The sequence below is a fragment of the Anguilla rostrata genome, chromosome 2, assembly GCF_018555375.3.
Source record: "Anguilla rostrata isolate EN2019 chromosome 2, ASM1855537v3, whole genome shotgun sequence".
Taxonomy (NCBI): Eukaryota; Metazoa; Chordata; class Actinopteri; order Anguilliformes; family Anguillidae; genus Anguilla; species Anguilla rostrata.
In genome coordinates this window covers 24218019-24236756 of record NC_057934.1, presented here as the reverse complement: position 1 = coordinate 24236756, position 18738 = coordinate 24218019, and the positions used below count along the sequence as shown (strand labels likewise).

At 41.1% G+C, this 18738-nt stretch overlaps 1 protein-coding gene across 1 annotated transcript; it reads left to right on the top strand.

Moving 5' to 3' along the window:
• Positions 1 to 323: 323 nt before the first annotated feature.
• Positions 324 to 18500, top strand: LOC135247643 (uncharacterized). The gene is made up of 12 exons (XM_064321349.1): positions 324 to 1391; positions 3059 to 3206; positions 3327 to 3428; positions 3516 to 3771; positions 5564 to 5712; positions 8009 to 8110; positions 9598 to 9704; positions 9893 to 10001; positions 10256 to 10395; positions 11203 to 11441; positions 11922 to 12011; positions 16348 to 18500. Exons 1-12 carry the CDS (start codon positions 1318 to 1320, stop codon positions 17034 to 17036), a joined length of 2205 nt encoding a protein of 734 aa, XP_064177419.1. The 5' UTR covers positions 324 to 1317; the 3' UTR covers positions 17037 to 18500.
• The last annotated feature ends 238 nt before the right edge of the window (positions 18501 to 18738 follow it).

Here is an 18738-nt window from a genome sequence, read left to right as displayed (position 1 = left end):
GGGATGTAAAGGAGGTGGACCAATGAGATCACCCTCTGTTGGTCACATGATAAATTTCCAGTAAAAAAAAAAACAATCAATGTTACAATACATTGTACAGAAAAATATATATTACAGTTGATCTCATTGAAAGATCATTTTAACATCTTATATTCATACATGAAACAATATCAGAATACATTTCCAGTTGTCCACCATGTGTTGAAAGCAATGTAAGGTCAGTGACCAACGTCACAACTGGTAAACGCGGGTATCATGGAACTTGCCCGAGTTTGCCACTGGTATTTACCGGTATTTACCACTTGGTCGGCCGTTCGAGTGCAACTTCCTGGTGGTAAAATCGGAAATAACCGAGTTTACGAGTTGGCGACGACCGACCGAATGCACCATTCGGTGCCAATTTGCCGCCAAAGATGAACGCATAATACATTTTAATTAATTTCCGGAACTTTTTTTGTTTAAACAAGGAAGACAATCTGAGCGAGTCTTGAAGATGCATGGCTGGGCTACACTAAAACACCAGCAAAAAGTGCTGGGAACGTGATTTCAGAGATTATTGCATAATTTTGAAGATATGGGTCTGTAGAGTAAATGTAACCCCCCTTTCATTTGCTAACCATTTTTAATCTTGTAATCTGGTCAACAATGAGCCAGTACTGAACTGAGAGTGTATAGTAATGCATGTCCGGGCTACACTAAAACCAGCAACAATTGCTGGGAACACGATTTCACAGAAATTACTGTATAATGTTAAACGTATGGGTTTAAATATGAGTATTTAATGTGCAATTATATCCAACTGTATTAGTTACAAGAAGAAGAACGACAAAATCGCACTTAAGAAATCATTGCATTTACCGAGCTTTTAGTTTGAAATACTCTAACCGGAAGTCTCCAATTGTTGCCAGCAACAATTTCCAGCTTCACGGAGCTAAGCTCATGGACCAGGATAGTTAGATTCTGTGGCTTAACTCTAGTCTTAAACTTAACGCTACAGCGGGCGAACACGTGTTTTATAAAGCACTATTAAATCGCTGCAATCGAGGCATTTTGTTTTGCCCTCATCTAACAAAACATCACACGACAAGTCAACCGTCTGGACATTATAATTACTAAAGTACCCTAACTGGCTAGCTAACGCTACCTAGATGCAGTGTTTTAATCAGTAGGCCTGCCGTTGCTAGCTGGCTATGGTAAATATGAGTCGTAGGTACAGGTTTATGTTGGGTGAGCATACCCGAGGTTGAATTCTTAGCTGCGACGTGTGGCTAATGAAATCTTAATTTCTTTATCAGTCTCTTTTTGAACAACTTCACCATGAGTTTCGCTAGCCTGTTTTCAGGTCCACCAAACAAGGGTCTTCCCGTGGCTGATTGTGCAAGCAACGAAAGGTATGGCTAATTGCCTAGCTATTCGTTAGCTGACTGTAAAGTTAGATAATGTATTCCAGAGCTCTTACTCTTCCAGAGCTGACGTTCAGCTGACAATTTTTAAGGTTAATATGTAACTAGCTAGTTTCATGGGTTGATGTCTTGTTATGGTGAAAAGCGTGCCTTTGCATGCAAGTTAGTGAGCTACTTGAATGCACGCAACAAATTAACGTTACGTCGTTAGCTGTAGTAAGTGAGCTAATTTAAACTACCGACAGATAATTTCCATTGCTAGCTGGCTAACCATTCTATTCATGTTGATTGTCGTTGGCTAGCTAAGATCTGTGTTGTGTCTCAAGCAAACCTGGAAGTTATGTTACCCAACGCCAAGCCCACACATTAGTTTCTGTTGTTTCACGCTGCTACTGGGGGTTAGCTACATTGTGAAAACCATTTCAAAGTCCCGTAATTAACGATGATTTGAGTTTACATTGAAACCATGTGTGAATGCGATATTAGTTTTAAGGTTTGCTGGCTGTGTGTCACTGATTCTCAAGCTGCCGTCTATGTCGGGTTTTCGGACTCGAACCTGGGGACCACTTGTTGTACGTCGCTCTGGATAAGAGCGTCTGCTAAATGCCTGTAATGTAATGTAAATGTAATGTTTACTCCCATGATTTTAACTGAATGCTAGCTGTACAATACAGTAAATAGTGATGAGTAATTGCTCTTAATTAGGCACTAAACGTCTACCGAAGGACAGCAACTCTTAAGGTTCTGACATTATTTCAAAAATAGTTAAGATAAAATATTCCACATTCACCCTTGAGGTCGTTTGATCAGTCAGATCAATGCTTTTATTTTCTGTAATGTACGAAAAAAGTCCTTTAGAAACGGGTTACAGTGTATATAAAAGTCTATACACCCTTATTGAAATTGAAGGTTTTAGTTGTGTAAAAGCCTTAATAATGTCAGGCTAATTAACTTCAAGAGAAAAACAAACAGATCATTTTTAGGAAAAATAATAAACAATAAACAAATATTAAAAAAAAAAAAAAAACACTGCACCCTGTAACATTACCCATTATACTACACTGCTGCCCAGCCAAACCTACACTATTTCTGACCTCAAATACATGTTTTCAGCAACCTTTCAGACATTTGCACTGACAAAAACCTGCATATGCTGGGGTTCCCCAGTACGAAGTTTGAAAGCCACAGTCCCGTGTAATGTAAAAATATTACTGGAGGTACCTTTGTACTGAAAGTGATATGAGTAGGTAACATTTGCTAAATGGTTTTATCCAACATATTTGTTCGTGTGTTTCTTTGAAAAAGAGAATGCAGTTCTAATGATTCTACGCCCCTTGATGGTTTCATTACTTTTTCTTTTTCTTTTTAAATCAGCGAGGCATGTATATAAATGGGTAAATGTGCCTTTATAATTATGTATTGTACTCTGCATATCTCTCCTCTCCAGACCTCCTGTCATGTGATGCAATTAATTTTCTGTTCAGTTAAACACAATAAATTTAGAGGTTGGTGAACAATGTATCCCCAAATTCAGGGCTCAGAATATCTGAGCTGACACTTGCATGGGAAATGAGTGTGTAAAAGGGTTTGAAGTTCATGATTGTTACAGGAAACTTGTTGGACCACATAAACATGTTCACACTTGTTCCTTAAAGGGAGACCGCTGGAGCAGTTAAAGCAGAGATTAATTTAGACAGGAATACAGCTGCAAAGAAGAAGAGAAAGAAGAAGAAAAAGGGGGGTGGAAATGGATGGATCGATGTGCACTCCAGGAATGGACAGCAGAAGATATTCGGGCAGAGGGTGGGTGTGGTGCTATTGGTGTATTGCTGAACACTGTCTTCCAAGAGTATAATACTAATGCATGGGTGTCAGGCTTAATCTGATGTCTGTGTGTGTGTGTGTGTGGACTCCTCTCTCCAGCACATCACTCTTCCCTCCCATGAGGCCGATTTGGACGAGGAGCACAGGCCCAGGGTTCGGGGAAAGGTTGAGTGGTACTGGAATTACAACGGACACACTGAGGTGAGATTTACCGAGCCCAATTCTCCCTTAATGTGCAAAGTGGATTCTCTGAACTGAAATGAACATTTTTTTCCACATTTTGCACAGGATAATTATTCGTCAGTGAATCGTCGAAAGCGCAAGAAGAAATGGAATAATCATAGTAATCAAAATAAAACGGATTTCGCCTGTGAAGAGGACCAGGACCAGTGGGTCAGTGAGGCAGCACCCCCAACTAGTCCCCCTTTCTCTTTCCCTCGGCAAATGAGGGGATTGTCCCTGAAAAAGGAAAAGAAGATAGACATCGGGGGACACGAGAAACCAAGAAAAACCAGGTTCCGTGAGAGAAACCAAGAGATGCCAGGTGAGGATGAAGAAGAAAGAATGAATGTGACAGATGACTTGCACCCTTTCCCCTAACAACCCATAACCTGTCTCAGTAATCCCCAACTGAGAACATGTAAGCTTCATGGCTTTTTGAAGTATTTTATACAGATTATATTCAAGGAATCATAACAAAATTATATAATAATAATAATAATAATATGAGTTAGCTGGCAGGAGAACTCAAAAAAAAAAAAAAAAAAAAAATTGTACCACATAAAATCATTTACCAAATTCTACTTCTACAGCCCATTTTCGCGTTTTCATCAAATAATTTTATACTAAAGGATAAACTTGCTAGTTTTTGCTGACATTTCAGTATGTCAGCATAATTGGGGGTAAATTAATGCTGGTGTTGTTGAAAAGAGCTGACTAGCTTGATGAACAAGTAGCCTATATACAAAACATTCATGGGGCTGCAGTAGGTAAGGTAAGCTAAGCTTAGATTTTTTTTCCTGTTGAGAAGCATGAGGCAAGAGTCATTATGCAGGTGTAGCAGATAATATCTTTGGGCAGAAATGGGGCCAGGGAGGCATGCAAGCCAAAGAGTTTAATGATAATGTAAAATAGCTCCCATTTCAGTAGATTTTTAAAAAGCATAATCAAGTGTCATGTTCTGTTTAGAGCACGCATATTAAAATTTGAACAGATTTTTATTTTGTTGATTTTATAATTTATCTCCCTTGTGAAACACTATTGGTTTGTAGTAAAGATATTTTCTATTTGGCAGGCTGCCAGCCAGCCAGCCAGCCAGCCAGCCAGCTATCGGCATCAAACGTTACCAGCCTACTGTTTTCAGTGTTCCCCACGAGACATGTTAGCAACTAGCATTGACAAAGCCATTAATCCAATTTTGAGGCAGATATGACATTCTGCTGAGTAAACTACCAGTTTGTGAAAATGTTGTTATGGAATATATACGTATTGTTGGGTGTCATTCAGTACATAGCCTACCTCTTTGCTGCACCTCCTGTTATGTGTGTTGTGTGGTCTGGGTAGCCTGCTGGCTTTTATGTGTTTCAGAACTGTCACGTAACTTGCGTGTCTGTAGATGCAGTGCTTAATGGTCATTGTAGTTATTGTAATGATGCTTATTTCTGTGCAAACTGTGTTGAGTAGCTGCCTTTTGCAAACTACAGCCTACAAAACTAGCACACTGAGCTTGGAGGAAAAACATCAAATTAAGACAGTTAAAATAATCAAACCGATGTTGATGAATTCTTTAAACACCGAAATGCCACAATGTCAGTTATTCACACAGCACTAGTGACCAGCCACTATAATGTTTCAGAGCATGTTTTCCTCCCGAAATGTGGATTACACCTTGATTGGGGACCACTGGACTACTCATAATAACCTGCACACACTCCTGTAATGGCCTGCCCTTTCCTGTAAAATGTGGAATTTTATTCAGTGAGGAAATATTACATAAACTATTTTGTGAATCTTTTTGTCTGATGATATGAACACTTTGGCAGCTTTTACTTTTTGCGGATTGAACCTATGTCCAGTTAAAAATTACTATTTTTGATGAAGTTTTGAACAGCCTTTACAAAGCTCAATTAACCTTGTTAATGTTGAGCAAATTAAAACTGGTGGTGTAATTATTGGTCAGGTTTTGAGTCCTGCATATGCCACTCCAACTACTGTTATTGTATGTGGCCCAGAAGTAGGAGTAAGTGGCCCATCTAACAGGTTACACATCTTAATTTTAATTTTTCATTCATTCATTCATTCATTCATTCATTCATTCATTATTTTTGGGGGGGCAGGTCCTGGTCAGATAGGCAGGGGTCAGAGGGGCAGAGACGGGGGAGGCATGAGCCAAGGCCATGGCTTCTGGAAAAACAAACCATATGGCAGGAACTGTGGGAATGGGCGTGGCCGAAAGGGGGGAATGGGTGAAGCTAAGCCTAAAGAGGTGAGTTACCCTGCTCTTATGGAGCATAGTTACTGTAACATTGAGTAGCACTTTTTTTTTTAGCTCAGTTTTTGCCACACTATTAATGAGGGGTGGAAATCATTCAAAATTTAAACATTTAAATGGTAAATATTTTTCTGATGTTTACATAAATTTTTTTCCTTTTTAAAGGAATTATTTACTCTTGCACCAGCTATGCTTTCTAGTGTTAGCTGTACCACACGACTAACTAGTGAACTTAGTCAAATAATGGCCAGGTTTTGGTACTGTGCAGTCCTGCATATGCCTTTCCAACAACTGATATGGCGTATGTAGTGCCATAGGTCACTGCAGCAGACTGCACATACAGTGAGCACCATAATTCATTGGACAGTGACACATTTTTTGTTATTTTGGTTCTGTACTCTAGCACTTTGAGTTTGAAAGGATACAATGAAGTGCAGACTGTCAGCTTTAATTTGAGGGTATTTTCATACATATCGGATGAACTGTTTAGAAATTATAGAAACTTTTGTACATGGTCCCTTCCATTTTCAGGCATCAAAGAATATTGGACATTTAACATAATGTAGAATAAAGTAATCATTTTTAATATTTGGTCACATATCCTTCGCATGCAATGACTGCTCGAAGTCTGCGATGCATAGACATCACCAGACGCTGGGTATCTTCCCTGGTGATGCTCTGCCAGGCCTGTACTGCAGCCATCTTAAGTTCCTGCTTGTTTCGGGGACTTTTTGTCTTCAGTCCCCTCTTCAGCATGTGAAATGCATGTTCAGTTGGATTCAGATCCGGTGATTGACTCGGCCAGTCAAGGATTTTCCACTTTTTGCCCGTCAAAAACCCCTTCGTTGCTCTGGCAGTATGTTTCGAGTCATTGTCTTGTTGCATGACAAAGTGCCATCCAATGAGTTTGGAGGCATTTGGTTTTATCTGAGCAGATAAAATATTTCTGTAGACTTCAGAATTCTTTGTTCGACAGTCTGCAGTCACATCATCGATGAAGGCAAGTGAGCTCGTTCCACTGGCAGCCATACAGGCCCAAGCCATAACACCCCTCCACCATGTTTCACGGATGAGGTGGTATGCTTTGGATCATGGGCATTTCCTTTTTTTCTCCACACTTTCCTCTTTCCGTAACTCTGGTACATCTTAATATTTGTCTCATCTGTCCACAAGACTTTGTTCCAGAACTCCTGGGGCTCTTTTAGGTGCTTTTTAGCAAACTGTAATCTCGCCTCTCTGTTCTTCAGGCTTATCAGTGGTTTGCATCTTGTAGTGTACCCTCTGTAGTCCTGCTGGTGTAGTCTTCTACGTATGGTAGACTTTGACGCATCTACACATGCATCCAGGAGAGTGTTTTTGATGTGTTGGGCTGTTGTCAGGGGGGTTTTCTTCACCATAGAGAGTATTCTCCACTCATCCACTACAGTGGTCTTCCTCAGTCTACCGGGTCTTTTGACATAATTGTGTTCACCAGTTGTTTTTTTCTTGTTAATGATGAACCAAACTTTTGACTTGGGCATGCTCAGGGTTTTTGCAGTGTTCCTGATTGATTTTCATTTCTGAGCCTTATGACGGCCAGCTTAATTTGCATCGACACTGCCGTCTTCCTCATGTTGTCACACCCCAAGCACAATCTCCAAAGGCAATTGCAAAGTCTAGAATCAAGACTAGACATTAGCAGCTCCCTTTTGCATTCACTAACGACACAAATGAATACACCTGCCTAATGAAACACATCTGTGAAGCCAATTCAACAAATACTTGTAGTAACTTAAAATGGGGGGACCATGTACAAAAGGTGCTGTCATTTCTAAACGGTTCATCCGATATGGATGAAAATATCCTCAAATTAAACCTGAGGCTGCACTTCAACATCATTGTCATTGTATCCTTTCAAACTCAAAGTGCTAGAGTACAGAACCAAAATAACAAAAAATGTGTCACTGTCCAATGAATTATGGAGCTCACTGTTTGTCCCTGGTGAAAAGTTTTACTCTGGGCTGAAACAATATTGGTATGTTCGGAAGACTTGAGCCAGAATAATTTGTTAAAACAAAAAAACAGTATACTCAAATTCACGCTGGCCCTTTTGGAATTGGAGTTGTGCCCCCTGATTATATTAAATTCTTTTTTTAATCGCCTTTCTTAAACCTTTAATCATTTTTGTATGGGCTTAATTCCCACCACAACCTTAATTCCTATGTGGAACTTGTGGCAGGTTATTCAAACTTTAATGTTATTATGGTGATGTCAATATCCACTGATCTCATCATCCCTTATTTTTCTGGAGGAAAAAAAAGTCTTTCTTTCCGAAGATTATATCAACCGACACACAGTGGAGGCCCAGGGACGACGCGTTTGTAAATACTTCCTGAGAGGCACGTGCGTCAGAGTGAGTACATGAGAGAAATTGGATCCATATGGAGGAGTGGTTTGAGTAATGTTGTGCAACTTTGGTGAAAGCAGCAGTTTGGTCAGAGCAGTTTTAAGCAGTTTTACGCTGTAACTTCTCTTTCCAAACTGTTATAACAATATTAAGTTTGGTAATAAACAGATGATCAGTTACTACTTATGAATCACGTTATTGTGAAGGTGGGATTCTGAATGCAAGTGGCAATTCAAAGCTAGAACATTTTTTGGTAGTGCTTTGGTAATTGATGTACAAACTAGCCACACTTTGTGGGCTCCTATGTAGCTACCATAATTTGTAATGCCCAATAACTTAATAGGATCACTTTCCTACAGTAACAAAGAATGAAGAATGTTTGCTAACTGTTAAAAAATTTAATTATATTAGACCACTGAAGCACTTGGTGAACTTCAGCCATGCCAACCAAATGCTGGTAAAACACTAGAATTTGCAACACTTTTCCGTTTCTCATTGCATACTGTCTCCAGTGACCCAAAAACAATGTAAATCTGCCGTTGGTGTTTTGACCGGCATATGCATCTTTCCCTTTGAACCCTTTCAAACATCTGAATTGTTCCTCCATAATAAAAAAAATAACGGCATATCGCAAAAGAGGCAGCATTCTTTGTGCATTGTCGGAGAATTCCTCGATAACAAACTGAATACTGTAGGCCAGGCTTCATCGGTCAAACTTTCCCATGTCCTGTTAAGAAGCAGGCAAGAAGGTTCGATTTGAAATGACTTTTTCAAACTTCAATTTGGGAAAAAAAGGTGCTGCAGGTGTTGCAAAAGAAGTGTTGCTTCAAAACGGGGATGCTATAAATTTTGTAAAGCTGTGCAAGTAGTAGTAGGCTCAAAACATTTCTGAAATCTCCTTAGTGAAGCAGAATGTCCACTGATGGTAGATGTCATGTGGGGAACATCAATGCAGATGTGCTCTTGAGGGGGAGGGCTGGTCACAGGATCTTGGGGGTGGGTGTGTGAAATGAAAAAACAGATTTCAGTAAGCCATAAACATTTTCCAGGATATAATTGAGGTTGATTGTCTGAAAGCATACTAATAATACTGTTGGCCAGTTACATGTCAGTAATCATAAGCCTGCTTTTGTTCAGAGAGTGGGAACACGCACAGTGCAGTGCGTTATGGAATTGTGTGCAGACCCCATGTGGATGCCTGTGAAACCCATAGGCAATGGCTTGACCATCTGACCCGTTTCAGACCAGACCTGGGTCAAATACATATTTGTTCTGGATTCAAATACTTGTCTGTGCTCTCTTGATCTCGAGCCTGCCAATATGACCAGAAGACGGAGTTTGCACTTTTTAAGAGTGTTTCATTGGTTCCAGTACACCAGACAAGATCAGTAAAGTGTAGAAAAGTATTTGAATTCAAAACAAATATGTATTTGACCCAGGTCTGCTTCAGACCTGGCTTTATCCTGGCTTTGTGCTTTTCCTCTTTCTTACAGGGTGACCAGTGCAATTTTGAGCATGCCACTAACGTAAAGATGATGGCGGTGTGCAAATTCTATGTACAGGGCTACTGTACTAAGGATCCCTGCATCTACATGCATGATATCCTTCTCTGAATTTGTGCCACATTGAGAGTGGCTCTGCATAAAAACAGTGTAAACTAGCAGCCTCTGCATCCATATTTCAGTATGGGAATGTGAGGTATATTCTGTAGTACATCTTTTTATTTAGGCCTAATTAACTTGGATATGTTCCTTTGTGAGCCTTTTTGCCTTAACGGCGATGATCACAGGAATTCCCATGCAGGTTCTTTCATACAGGAACAACATGTTACCAAGGGGATGCGTGCAGGTTCTCTCACGAGCCTCTCACTGACCTCACTAGAGAGCTGCTGGAACAGGTGAAATTAGATTTTAATTTGAAATGTGTCTCTTAACTTTTCTATGCATTGCTTACAATTTGAAGAATTGAACCGTTCATTCTGAAGCCCAAATAACCCTCCCCTTCTATTTCAACGTTTTTATTTTCTTTCTCTAGAGTTTACTCTGCTTACTCTATTCTGTTTCCCATTTCCTAATGGAGGGACTGTTCTGCTTCTTGTTTCTGTGGCAGGCTCTATTAATCTGTTTACCGTTTGCGTTTTTTCTGGAGCAGTCTCTAAACCCTGAGCCAGTGAAGACTGAAGAATCAGATCCGATGGTACAGGACGACTCCTCCTTCCCTCTCCCCCCCTCCCCTCTGCCCCCTGTGGCCAAACTCACTATTGACATGGCTGACAATGTGGTCACTGTCAGGTAAGGCTCATATTGGGCTCATTCCAATTACTTGTCTCCTCAGTCCTCGATTAACCCGGAAATTGGTCAACGTCCGCCATCTTCAAGGACATTCCGCCCTGTTAAATATTCCTTGAAGGAGTTAGGAGTGATGAGCTAGGAGGCTCCCAAATGATTCTTGAGTAAGGAAACATGAGTGCATCCTTAACGGAAGTATTTTCAGAACTCATGGCATATTAATGATTGACCTGTGGATCCACCTCTCCCGGACTGCCACATCTGTTATTGGCATGGCTTCAAATTGATGCTTGCCTGAACAAGGACGTTCCATTTGCCTAATACGTGCTTCCTCGATTCCTCCATTCTTGCGTCCTTTCCTTGCACCCTTCATTGGGTGGAGCTAAGGACTTGTCTACATCCTTTTTCCCTGTCTCTACTACATCTGTCCATCTGTCACAGCCACACCCTCCCCTTTGAACCCTGCCTCACTGTCTATGTCCCACCCCCTTTTGTGCTTATCTCAGCTCATCTCAGGCCCCAATGATTGACCGTGTGTCACTGGAGCAACACAATAACCCAAAGTGCTCGACATAGAAATAACATTCAAATATATAAAAGACACATGGAAAATCTGAAATAAATAGATACTTTTTAATCTACATCTAAAATAACAAAATATAGAATAGATTAAAATAATGATAGAATAAATAGGAGTAATAAAAGACAAGGAAATTAAAAGCAGACATAAAAATACTCAAATGATGCTCAAACAAGAACAGCCACATAACACCCCACTAGACTTTGATTGACAGTGTGTTTGTGTTGCAGGCCAAATTTCTACAACAGCACCCCTCTCACGGAATGCCAGCCCCAGGGAAGCTCAACCCTGCCTCAGTCTTGGGAAGGTCTTAACATACAGAGTGAAAAAAGGACCATTCCTGCAAGGTCTCCTGGCCTAGAGAGAAGGCCCCAAATGCAAACACACTCTCCAGCAGTCCCACACTTTAAGATGGAGAGGAATCTGGAGGCAGTCCAGGATGAGCTGCTCTCTTCACCTGTGGAGGAAGGTAAGAGCATAGCTGTCAATACCCTCTCCTTGATAACAGTGCCGTACTGTATTGAAGTTAGTCATGGACCTACTTCTGACCATTTGGTAAATGGTAATGGACTGCATTTATATAGCGCTTTTATCTTTATATTTATGTATCCAAAGCGCTTTACAATTGGCTCTCATTCACCCACACAATCACACTCACACGCCAACGGCGAAAGGCTGCCATGCCAGGCGCCAATCAGCTTGTTGGGAGCAATTAGGTTAGGTGTCTTGCTCAGGGACACTTCGACACTCCCAGGGCGGGGGATCGAACCGGCAACCCTTTGACTGCCAGACAGCCACTTTTACCTCCTGAGCTACGTCGGCCCTAAGGAAGGAAAGGAATGTTCTCCAACACTGACTTTTTCAACACAATAATGTTTATTAGTACTTGGAAAGCACATTGTGGAAACGTGGATGAATAGGGCTAACTTGGGCTTACGTACGCTTTTAGGTCCTAAACCCGTTACCTCAGTCCTGAAGACCCTGTTCCTGCACCTGTGCTCCGCTTATGAGGACCCACAGAACTCTGCCAGAGAGACAGGTACGCATTCACCCCAGCATGCATTCGCTTACTCATTCCCTCAACAAGTACTTGCTGCCCTCTTTACACCTGTACATACTCCTCTGTCTACATCGCTGCATACTCCGCTCTTCACACTTGTACTTATTTCATACACTGTACCTACATAAGCCGCGTTTCCACCAAAATTACCCGGAACTTTCAGTCCCAGGAACTACTTTACCAGGAACTAAAAGGTTTCTTCAGCCAATGGTTGTCTGCGTTTCCACCGGGGTCTAAAGTACCGCGAAGATTAGGCAAATTAGCCCACTGACGTTGTCGTCGGTCCATCTGTCATATGATTTCTTCTGTAACCCCATACTACCACCGAAGTAGCCTACATTATTTTCTAATAACCGGGACAGCCCGGAGGGGTTTATTCCACTTATATACAACGGGTTACCAACAATGACTATATATGGTTACTTTTGTATTTATTGATTTTCATATATCCTCTCAAACACATTCATTAACAGCAGAAAACATGCACACGTTGTAAACAATTTGCTGTTTTATTACTTTCTCGTCGTCAATTCCATATAGGCTAATCGCAAAATGACAAGAATAGAACGAACACTCGGACTTGCGTGAAAATGTAAATTTGGTACAGCCACCGTTTGCTTTCCTTCGAAGTTACTGCTAGCCGAGCAGCGAAGTGTGCCCTCCAGATGCGAACCATGCACCATTAATGAGTCCATAGTCTTCCTGGTCTTTTCGTGGAATTGAAAAATGGCAGTAAAATTGAGTAAAATTACGGCAGTCTGAAAAAGCTAAAGGGAAGATTACTAGAATTAACCTGTTATTTTACCCGGATAGAAAGTGCGGAAGGTGATTTCCAGTTTGCTTGTACTGTATCACCAATGTTAATTATGCAGAACTACCGCATACCTCACATAACTGTATCAAACGTTTTGAGTCAATTACAACGGGCTAACAAAGAAAATCCGGAAGAAAATATTCAGCAACCGAATTAATGAATGTTTTGGTTGCCTACGTAATATGCTGTCCCAGCACGAATGCTTAGCATTTTATAAAACGAATACTAAAGCAAGAAAAGAACAGAAGAGCACACGTTATAATTCCAAGACGTTGACAGGCTATAATCAAAAGTAGGCTACTGCGCCGCATAACATACAAGTTTGATTTGAAGTTATTATGAAAATAAATTGGTTTGCCGCTGCATATTTTCAAACATGGCGGGTAATGGCGGAAAATAAATACAACCCAAATGCTACGAGTACTCGACCAATCAGAAATGTTCCACCCAAAAGGTTCCTGTACTTTCGGAAAGTACTACCGCCCGAGCAGGAACGTTTTGGGGGGTAAAACAAAGCCCCCAGAACTAAATTTAGACCCTAGTTCCTGCGGTGGAAACGCACCGAGTTCCTCAAAAGGTTCCTAGTTCCGGGGTATAGTTCCTGCGGTGGAAACGCGGCTATATACTCACCTCGCTGCACCTGTAATACTCAACTCTTTAGTCATTTACATACTGACTTCTCACTACCCCAGAACATACGTATCTCTTCATCTGCGCATCTTTCCCTCACTCCACCTGTATGGTGTTGAAGTGTGGCAGGGAACTGAGTTTTTTATTTCACGCATGTGTAGCCTGTGTATATGCACACAAGAACATTGAGTAGCTTATAGTGTATATATATTGTAATCTGTGAAAAAACCAGAGCAACACCCAATGATTTGGCAGAGCCCTTGTCAAAGGAGTGCTGGCACAGCAAATGGAGAGCACAGTGTAATTAACACGTCCGCTGTAAACTAGACAGGATACAGGTGAAGAAGAGCATTGAATTGCTAGCTGTCACCTTATCTGTACCCTATGTACTGCCGGTGAGGACCTTTTAGGACATCGGTGCCTTCATGGAGCTAGTGCCTACAGCTTTTAATGTGTTTATTACCCACACAACCACAGGATTCTGTACTGCAAATACTCAAATATTATTAAGCATTATTAAAAGATATTAAACAGTCAATTTGTTGTGTTATTTTGTTTGTTTAATCGACAGTCTGAATCATTGGCTGGCAAGAAGCTTGTTGTGAGTGACCCATAGAACTAATAGTGTATTGCTGTATTATTGATCACTAGTTAATGTTAGCTAACATTTGCATTTGACTATTTTGTTAGTGTGTAGGTATTGCTCTCTTAGCTAACAAGGATTAAATGGCATCTTTATTTAAACATCTGGGTTAAATAGCATCTTTTCAAAATAAGATTATGCAAAACTATAAACATATTCTATGTAATTCTAGTGCTGGTGTGTTAATACAATACAATACAATACAATAAGCTCTTATATAGTGCTCTTCATGTGTACATCCCAGGGCACTTTACAAAAAAAATAAAAATAAATAAATAAACCTAAGAGAACAAGTAAGTCTTAAGATAGGATTTAAAAGAACCAATTGTAGCTGTACCTCTGATATGGCTTGGGGTTGAATTCCTGAGGCACGGTGCAGCGCAGCTTAAAAGCTTTTCCCCCAACTGTTTTTAATCGGCAACGAGGAACCACTAAAAGTTCAGCAGTAGCTGAACGCAGGGTACGACAGGGAACATAAGGTTCAATCAAATCCTGCAAATATGAAGTTCCAAAGCCATGCAATGCTTTGTAGATAGTTAGCAACACTTCAAATTCAACCCTGGATTTAACAGGGAGCCAATGCAATGATTTAAGAACAGGAGTGATATTCTCTGAGCGGCGTGTGTGGGTAAGTACTCTGGCTGCTGCATTTTGTACTAATTGAAGTCGCTGTAACGTGGATTCTGGTAGGCCAGTTAACAAAGCATTGCAATAATCAAGCCTCAACATTATGAAGGCATGAACCAGCATTTTGGAATCTTCCTTAGACAGGATTGGTCTCAATTTCACAATATTGCGCAGGTGGAAGTAAGATGTCTTGACTACAGAGTTAATGTGGGCATCCAGGCAAAGCTCAGGATCCATTATGACTTCCAGATTTTTTATGGTTTTTGATGGTTTAAAAGAATGGCCGTCAAATACACATCTAAACATGGGGACTTAGTCAGACTGTGCCTGGAGCCAACCAGCAATACTTCTGTCTTTTTGGAGTTAAGTTTAAGGCAGTTAAATAGGCTGTGCTTTGTTTTGTTTTGAACTTCAATGATAAATTACGATGACGACAATAAGCTATTACCTATTTTGTGTGTGCACCCTAGTTTTGTTGTTTATTGCATTTGTCCTTGATTATTGATTTTGAGGACTCCATTTGAATTATCTTAGTGCATGGTCTAAAGCAGGGATCATTAACTCTGGCCCTCAAATCCAAATCCAGCCCTGGTTTTCTTTTCTCCCGGGTAATTAATGCCACTGATTGGCCAGACTGTCTTCACACCTGACTCCCAGGTAAAGGGAGGGTGGAAAACCAGCAGTTCTCGGCCCTCGAGGACCGTGAGTTGCTGATCCCTGGTCTAAGTGCATTTATGGTGCCGCCAGATCCACTTTTACTAGCTTAAAGGGGGGATAGTATGAGCTCAAAGTACTGTGTAAAGTCCAAAGGGGCTGAACTTAGTGGCTTAATTAGTAGGTGTGTCTTGGAAGTTGCATACAATAAACCAATTTGACCACCATCTTCCATTACCTTTAAAGCCACCTGCACTTTGGCAGATTGCTAATATAATGGAAGATTCAGCAAAGGCCTATTTACCTCTGACAAAAAAAGACCTACTCGTGTGCGAATCTATTAGAATTCTCAATTAATTGTGTAATGTGGTGCAAATTTTTTAGTGTATTTTTTTAAAGGTTTATTAATAAGACAATCTTAATTTTGTCTTTTGATTCTCTTTTAAAAAACTAATGTACAGTGAATCCCTGGGACCTTATTTGAAAAAGCATTGCAATGCATTAAGGTGATTTAAAATCTACAAATAAATGCAATATTCGATGGACAACATATTTTTCATTTTTTCAGTAACATGAACCATTCTGTCTGCTTATCAGGCTATAGATGAAGCGGCTTTTCTGCCTGCTGATTTCTCCTCACCCATGCTCTTAGTGTATCGTGGTTCATTAATTGGCAACGGCGCACACAGTTCACCATCACACCTTCTGAAGTCCTGTAATGTGTCCTCATGTCTGAGACATCCATGACATCCATGCTATTTCAACAGAGTCTACGCAGGAAAATGACAGATCCACGGTCTAAAACTAGCAAATAACATTGCATTTATGTTACTGTTCCATTTTGTCGAATGTAAGATGGAGCCTTGTGTGTTTCTGTTAAGGACATCTTGTTTTTTTGAGTTGCTCATGTATTCGCCATGTTTAAACTGACATTACTCATGTTTCAGGTGTTTCTGCAAGCGCATCTGGGACTGATGAGCATGTAAATGAACAGCCAGGCACTCTTCCGGCCAAGAAGACTCAGGCGCCGGGTATGGTCCCCATAAATCAGGGGACAGATGTGTGTGATCGGCCGTTTGATGCCGAGGCACAGTCCGGCCAACACAAGGGGGAGTCGGCACCCTTTTACACACCGCTCTCCGCTCAGGACAGGGAACGGAAGGTAGAGGAGGAAGGGAGGCTGAGGGACAAGCCTGTGCTGGTGCCGCTGGATGCCATCCCCGGCATGGCGCGAAGGGACCCTCGCCCTGCTCCCCGTGCAGCCGCTGTCACGTTGCCCCTACCCCCGTTTGCCTACACAGTAGAGCGGGACGCTGAGGAGCCGGTCCCACTCCCCCCCCAGGTAGGCACCTCCCCCCAGAGCGGTAGCCCTACTCGTCACTTTCCTCACCCCTTGGCGGACACCCCCGAACACGCTTCCTGCAGCTGGACCTCCCCCAGGAACCTGCCTCAGGTAGCATTCTCTGCAGTGCACAAGCTGCCCGTGCCAGCGCTGGCTGGATTGATCCACCCCACATACAGCAAAGGCAGGGCAGTCAAATCGGAGGGTGAAGACCCTGCGGCTAGGGAGACGCAGACGAAGGGAAACGTTCTCAAGGGTCTTTTTACGACCCTCCTTCCTGCGGGTGACCTATGACCCTTCTGTTGGTGAGCGCCGACCCTCACTAACCTCGGCCAGCGACATTGACCTGTCTCCACTGCACCCCTTTTCCGTTTTTCTGCCTTTCAAGGTGTAAATACTCCTAGCCAGAGACTACTGTGTAGGACTCGCAAACACACACACACTCCATAGCCCTAAGATTTACCATTCACTGCAAGTGTGTAGTGAATATATAATCACAGGTGTGTAGAGAAGGGCACTTCATTTTGTATCTTAACAGACTATGAAGTTAGAATTTTGCTTTTAACTGTTGGGGGGGAGGGGGGTAGTGCTTAATGGTACAGGGATATGTACCACCAAATCTGGGAAAAGACAATTATTAACATTCAGTTACGTTTGAAGGAAGCATTGTATCAGGAAGCAGACAAGATTTATTTAAGTTTGGCTGATAAATGTCTGTTGCATGTATTGCTTTTTAGTTGATTCTTAGTTGAGTCCTTACAACAGCAAGTGTGATTCAATAATCTGAATAGACTGTAATAAATCTATTCTATACATGGAGATACTTTACAAATTGTGGTAAACATATACATGCTGGGGCTAACACTGACTGCACACACAGCTGTGATGTTAGGTTATGGATGGTCAATTTTCAATTTAACTTTATTTCATATATGTCCATAGTCACTATTTTGTTTCCTCCATTTAGTCTAATGTAGAGTTAAGGGACAAAACAGACCACTTCTGTGCAGTATTTTCTGTTGTCACTAGTTAGAACAGAGCAGCCATTACAGTTTTTTTTTTTAAAGCTAATTACTCAAATAAATTAATTTAATTGGAATTTTTATGGGGTTTTTCTGGAACCAGATTTGTGCATTTCAATGGTGAAGGTACATTGTAGTAAAACAGAGTTTTATAGTTCATAGTTAAAATGTAGAGGGGGGTTACGTGACAGGGAGTTTATTTTCTAAATAGCACTCATTTTAAATTCTATCTATTACCATACAGAAGTACAGAACTGTAGTTCTGTTGTGCAGTTGCATAATGACACAGTGCTGACAATATCATGACACAGTAAGTGGTGAATGGTTGCAAAGTTGTTTTACCCATTAAGCCTAGATCATCATTAAAACCACTCGGTGTGTGCAATATCCCCCTATGCCTCTGCCTTTTAGCTGAACCAGAAAGAATGTATGAACTGACCTAAGCAGAACCTTAGCATCCAGGTCACTTTGGCGGGTACGATGTAGATCTGGTTGCGAATAAGTAAATCACATCTCAGCTGTAGTGTGCATAGGGCAAATTTTATTTAATTCATAAATTTACTGTTGCCTTTTATAGAAAAAATTTAAGTTTAAATCAAGAAACTTGCTTGTTCACAAATGCATACAGTGTCTGTCTATGCATTTTCTGAAAATGAAAGTTGGATAGATTTGCATCTCCAGATCATGGTGGTCTGTTTAATTATATATTCCTCTAATAAAATGTACATGTATCTTTTTTATCTGTTAAAGTCTCCTTCTTTCATTTCAAAATTCAAATCTCCATAGTGAACCCAAGCAAACACTTCTCACTTCTCCTGCACCCCCTCTACCCTCTCTGCAGATGACTCCGTGGGGCCATTTTGGCAAGAAGATCGTAGACATCCACAGCTCTTTTCAGAGGTCCCTGTCCTCCACTCACTCCCCTATCCAACCATCTCATTCTGTGAACCCACTGTCCTCCTCTCACATTCTCT

Coding starts and splice junctions, on each gene's coding strand:
- LOC135247643 (XM_064321349.1), top strand. CDS start 1,318: ATGAGTTTCGCTAGCCTGTTTTCAGGTCCACCAAACAAGGGTCTTCCC. Junction 3,429..3,515: donor ATTACAACGGACACACTGAG/GTGAGATTTACC, acceptor CATTTTGCACAG/GATAATTATTCGTCAGTGAA. Junction 12,012..16,347: donor GAACTCTGCCAGAGAGACAG/GTACGCATTCAC, acceptor CTCATGTTTCAG/GTGTTTCTGCAAGCGCATCT.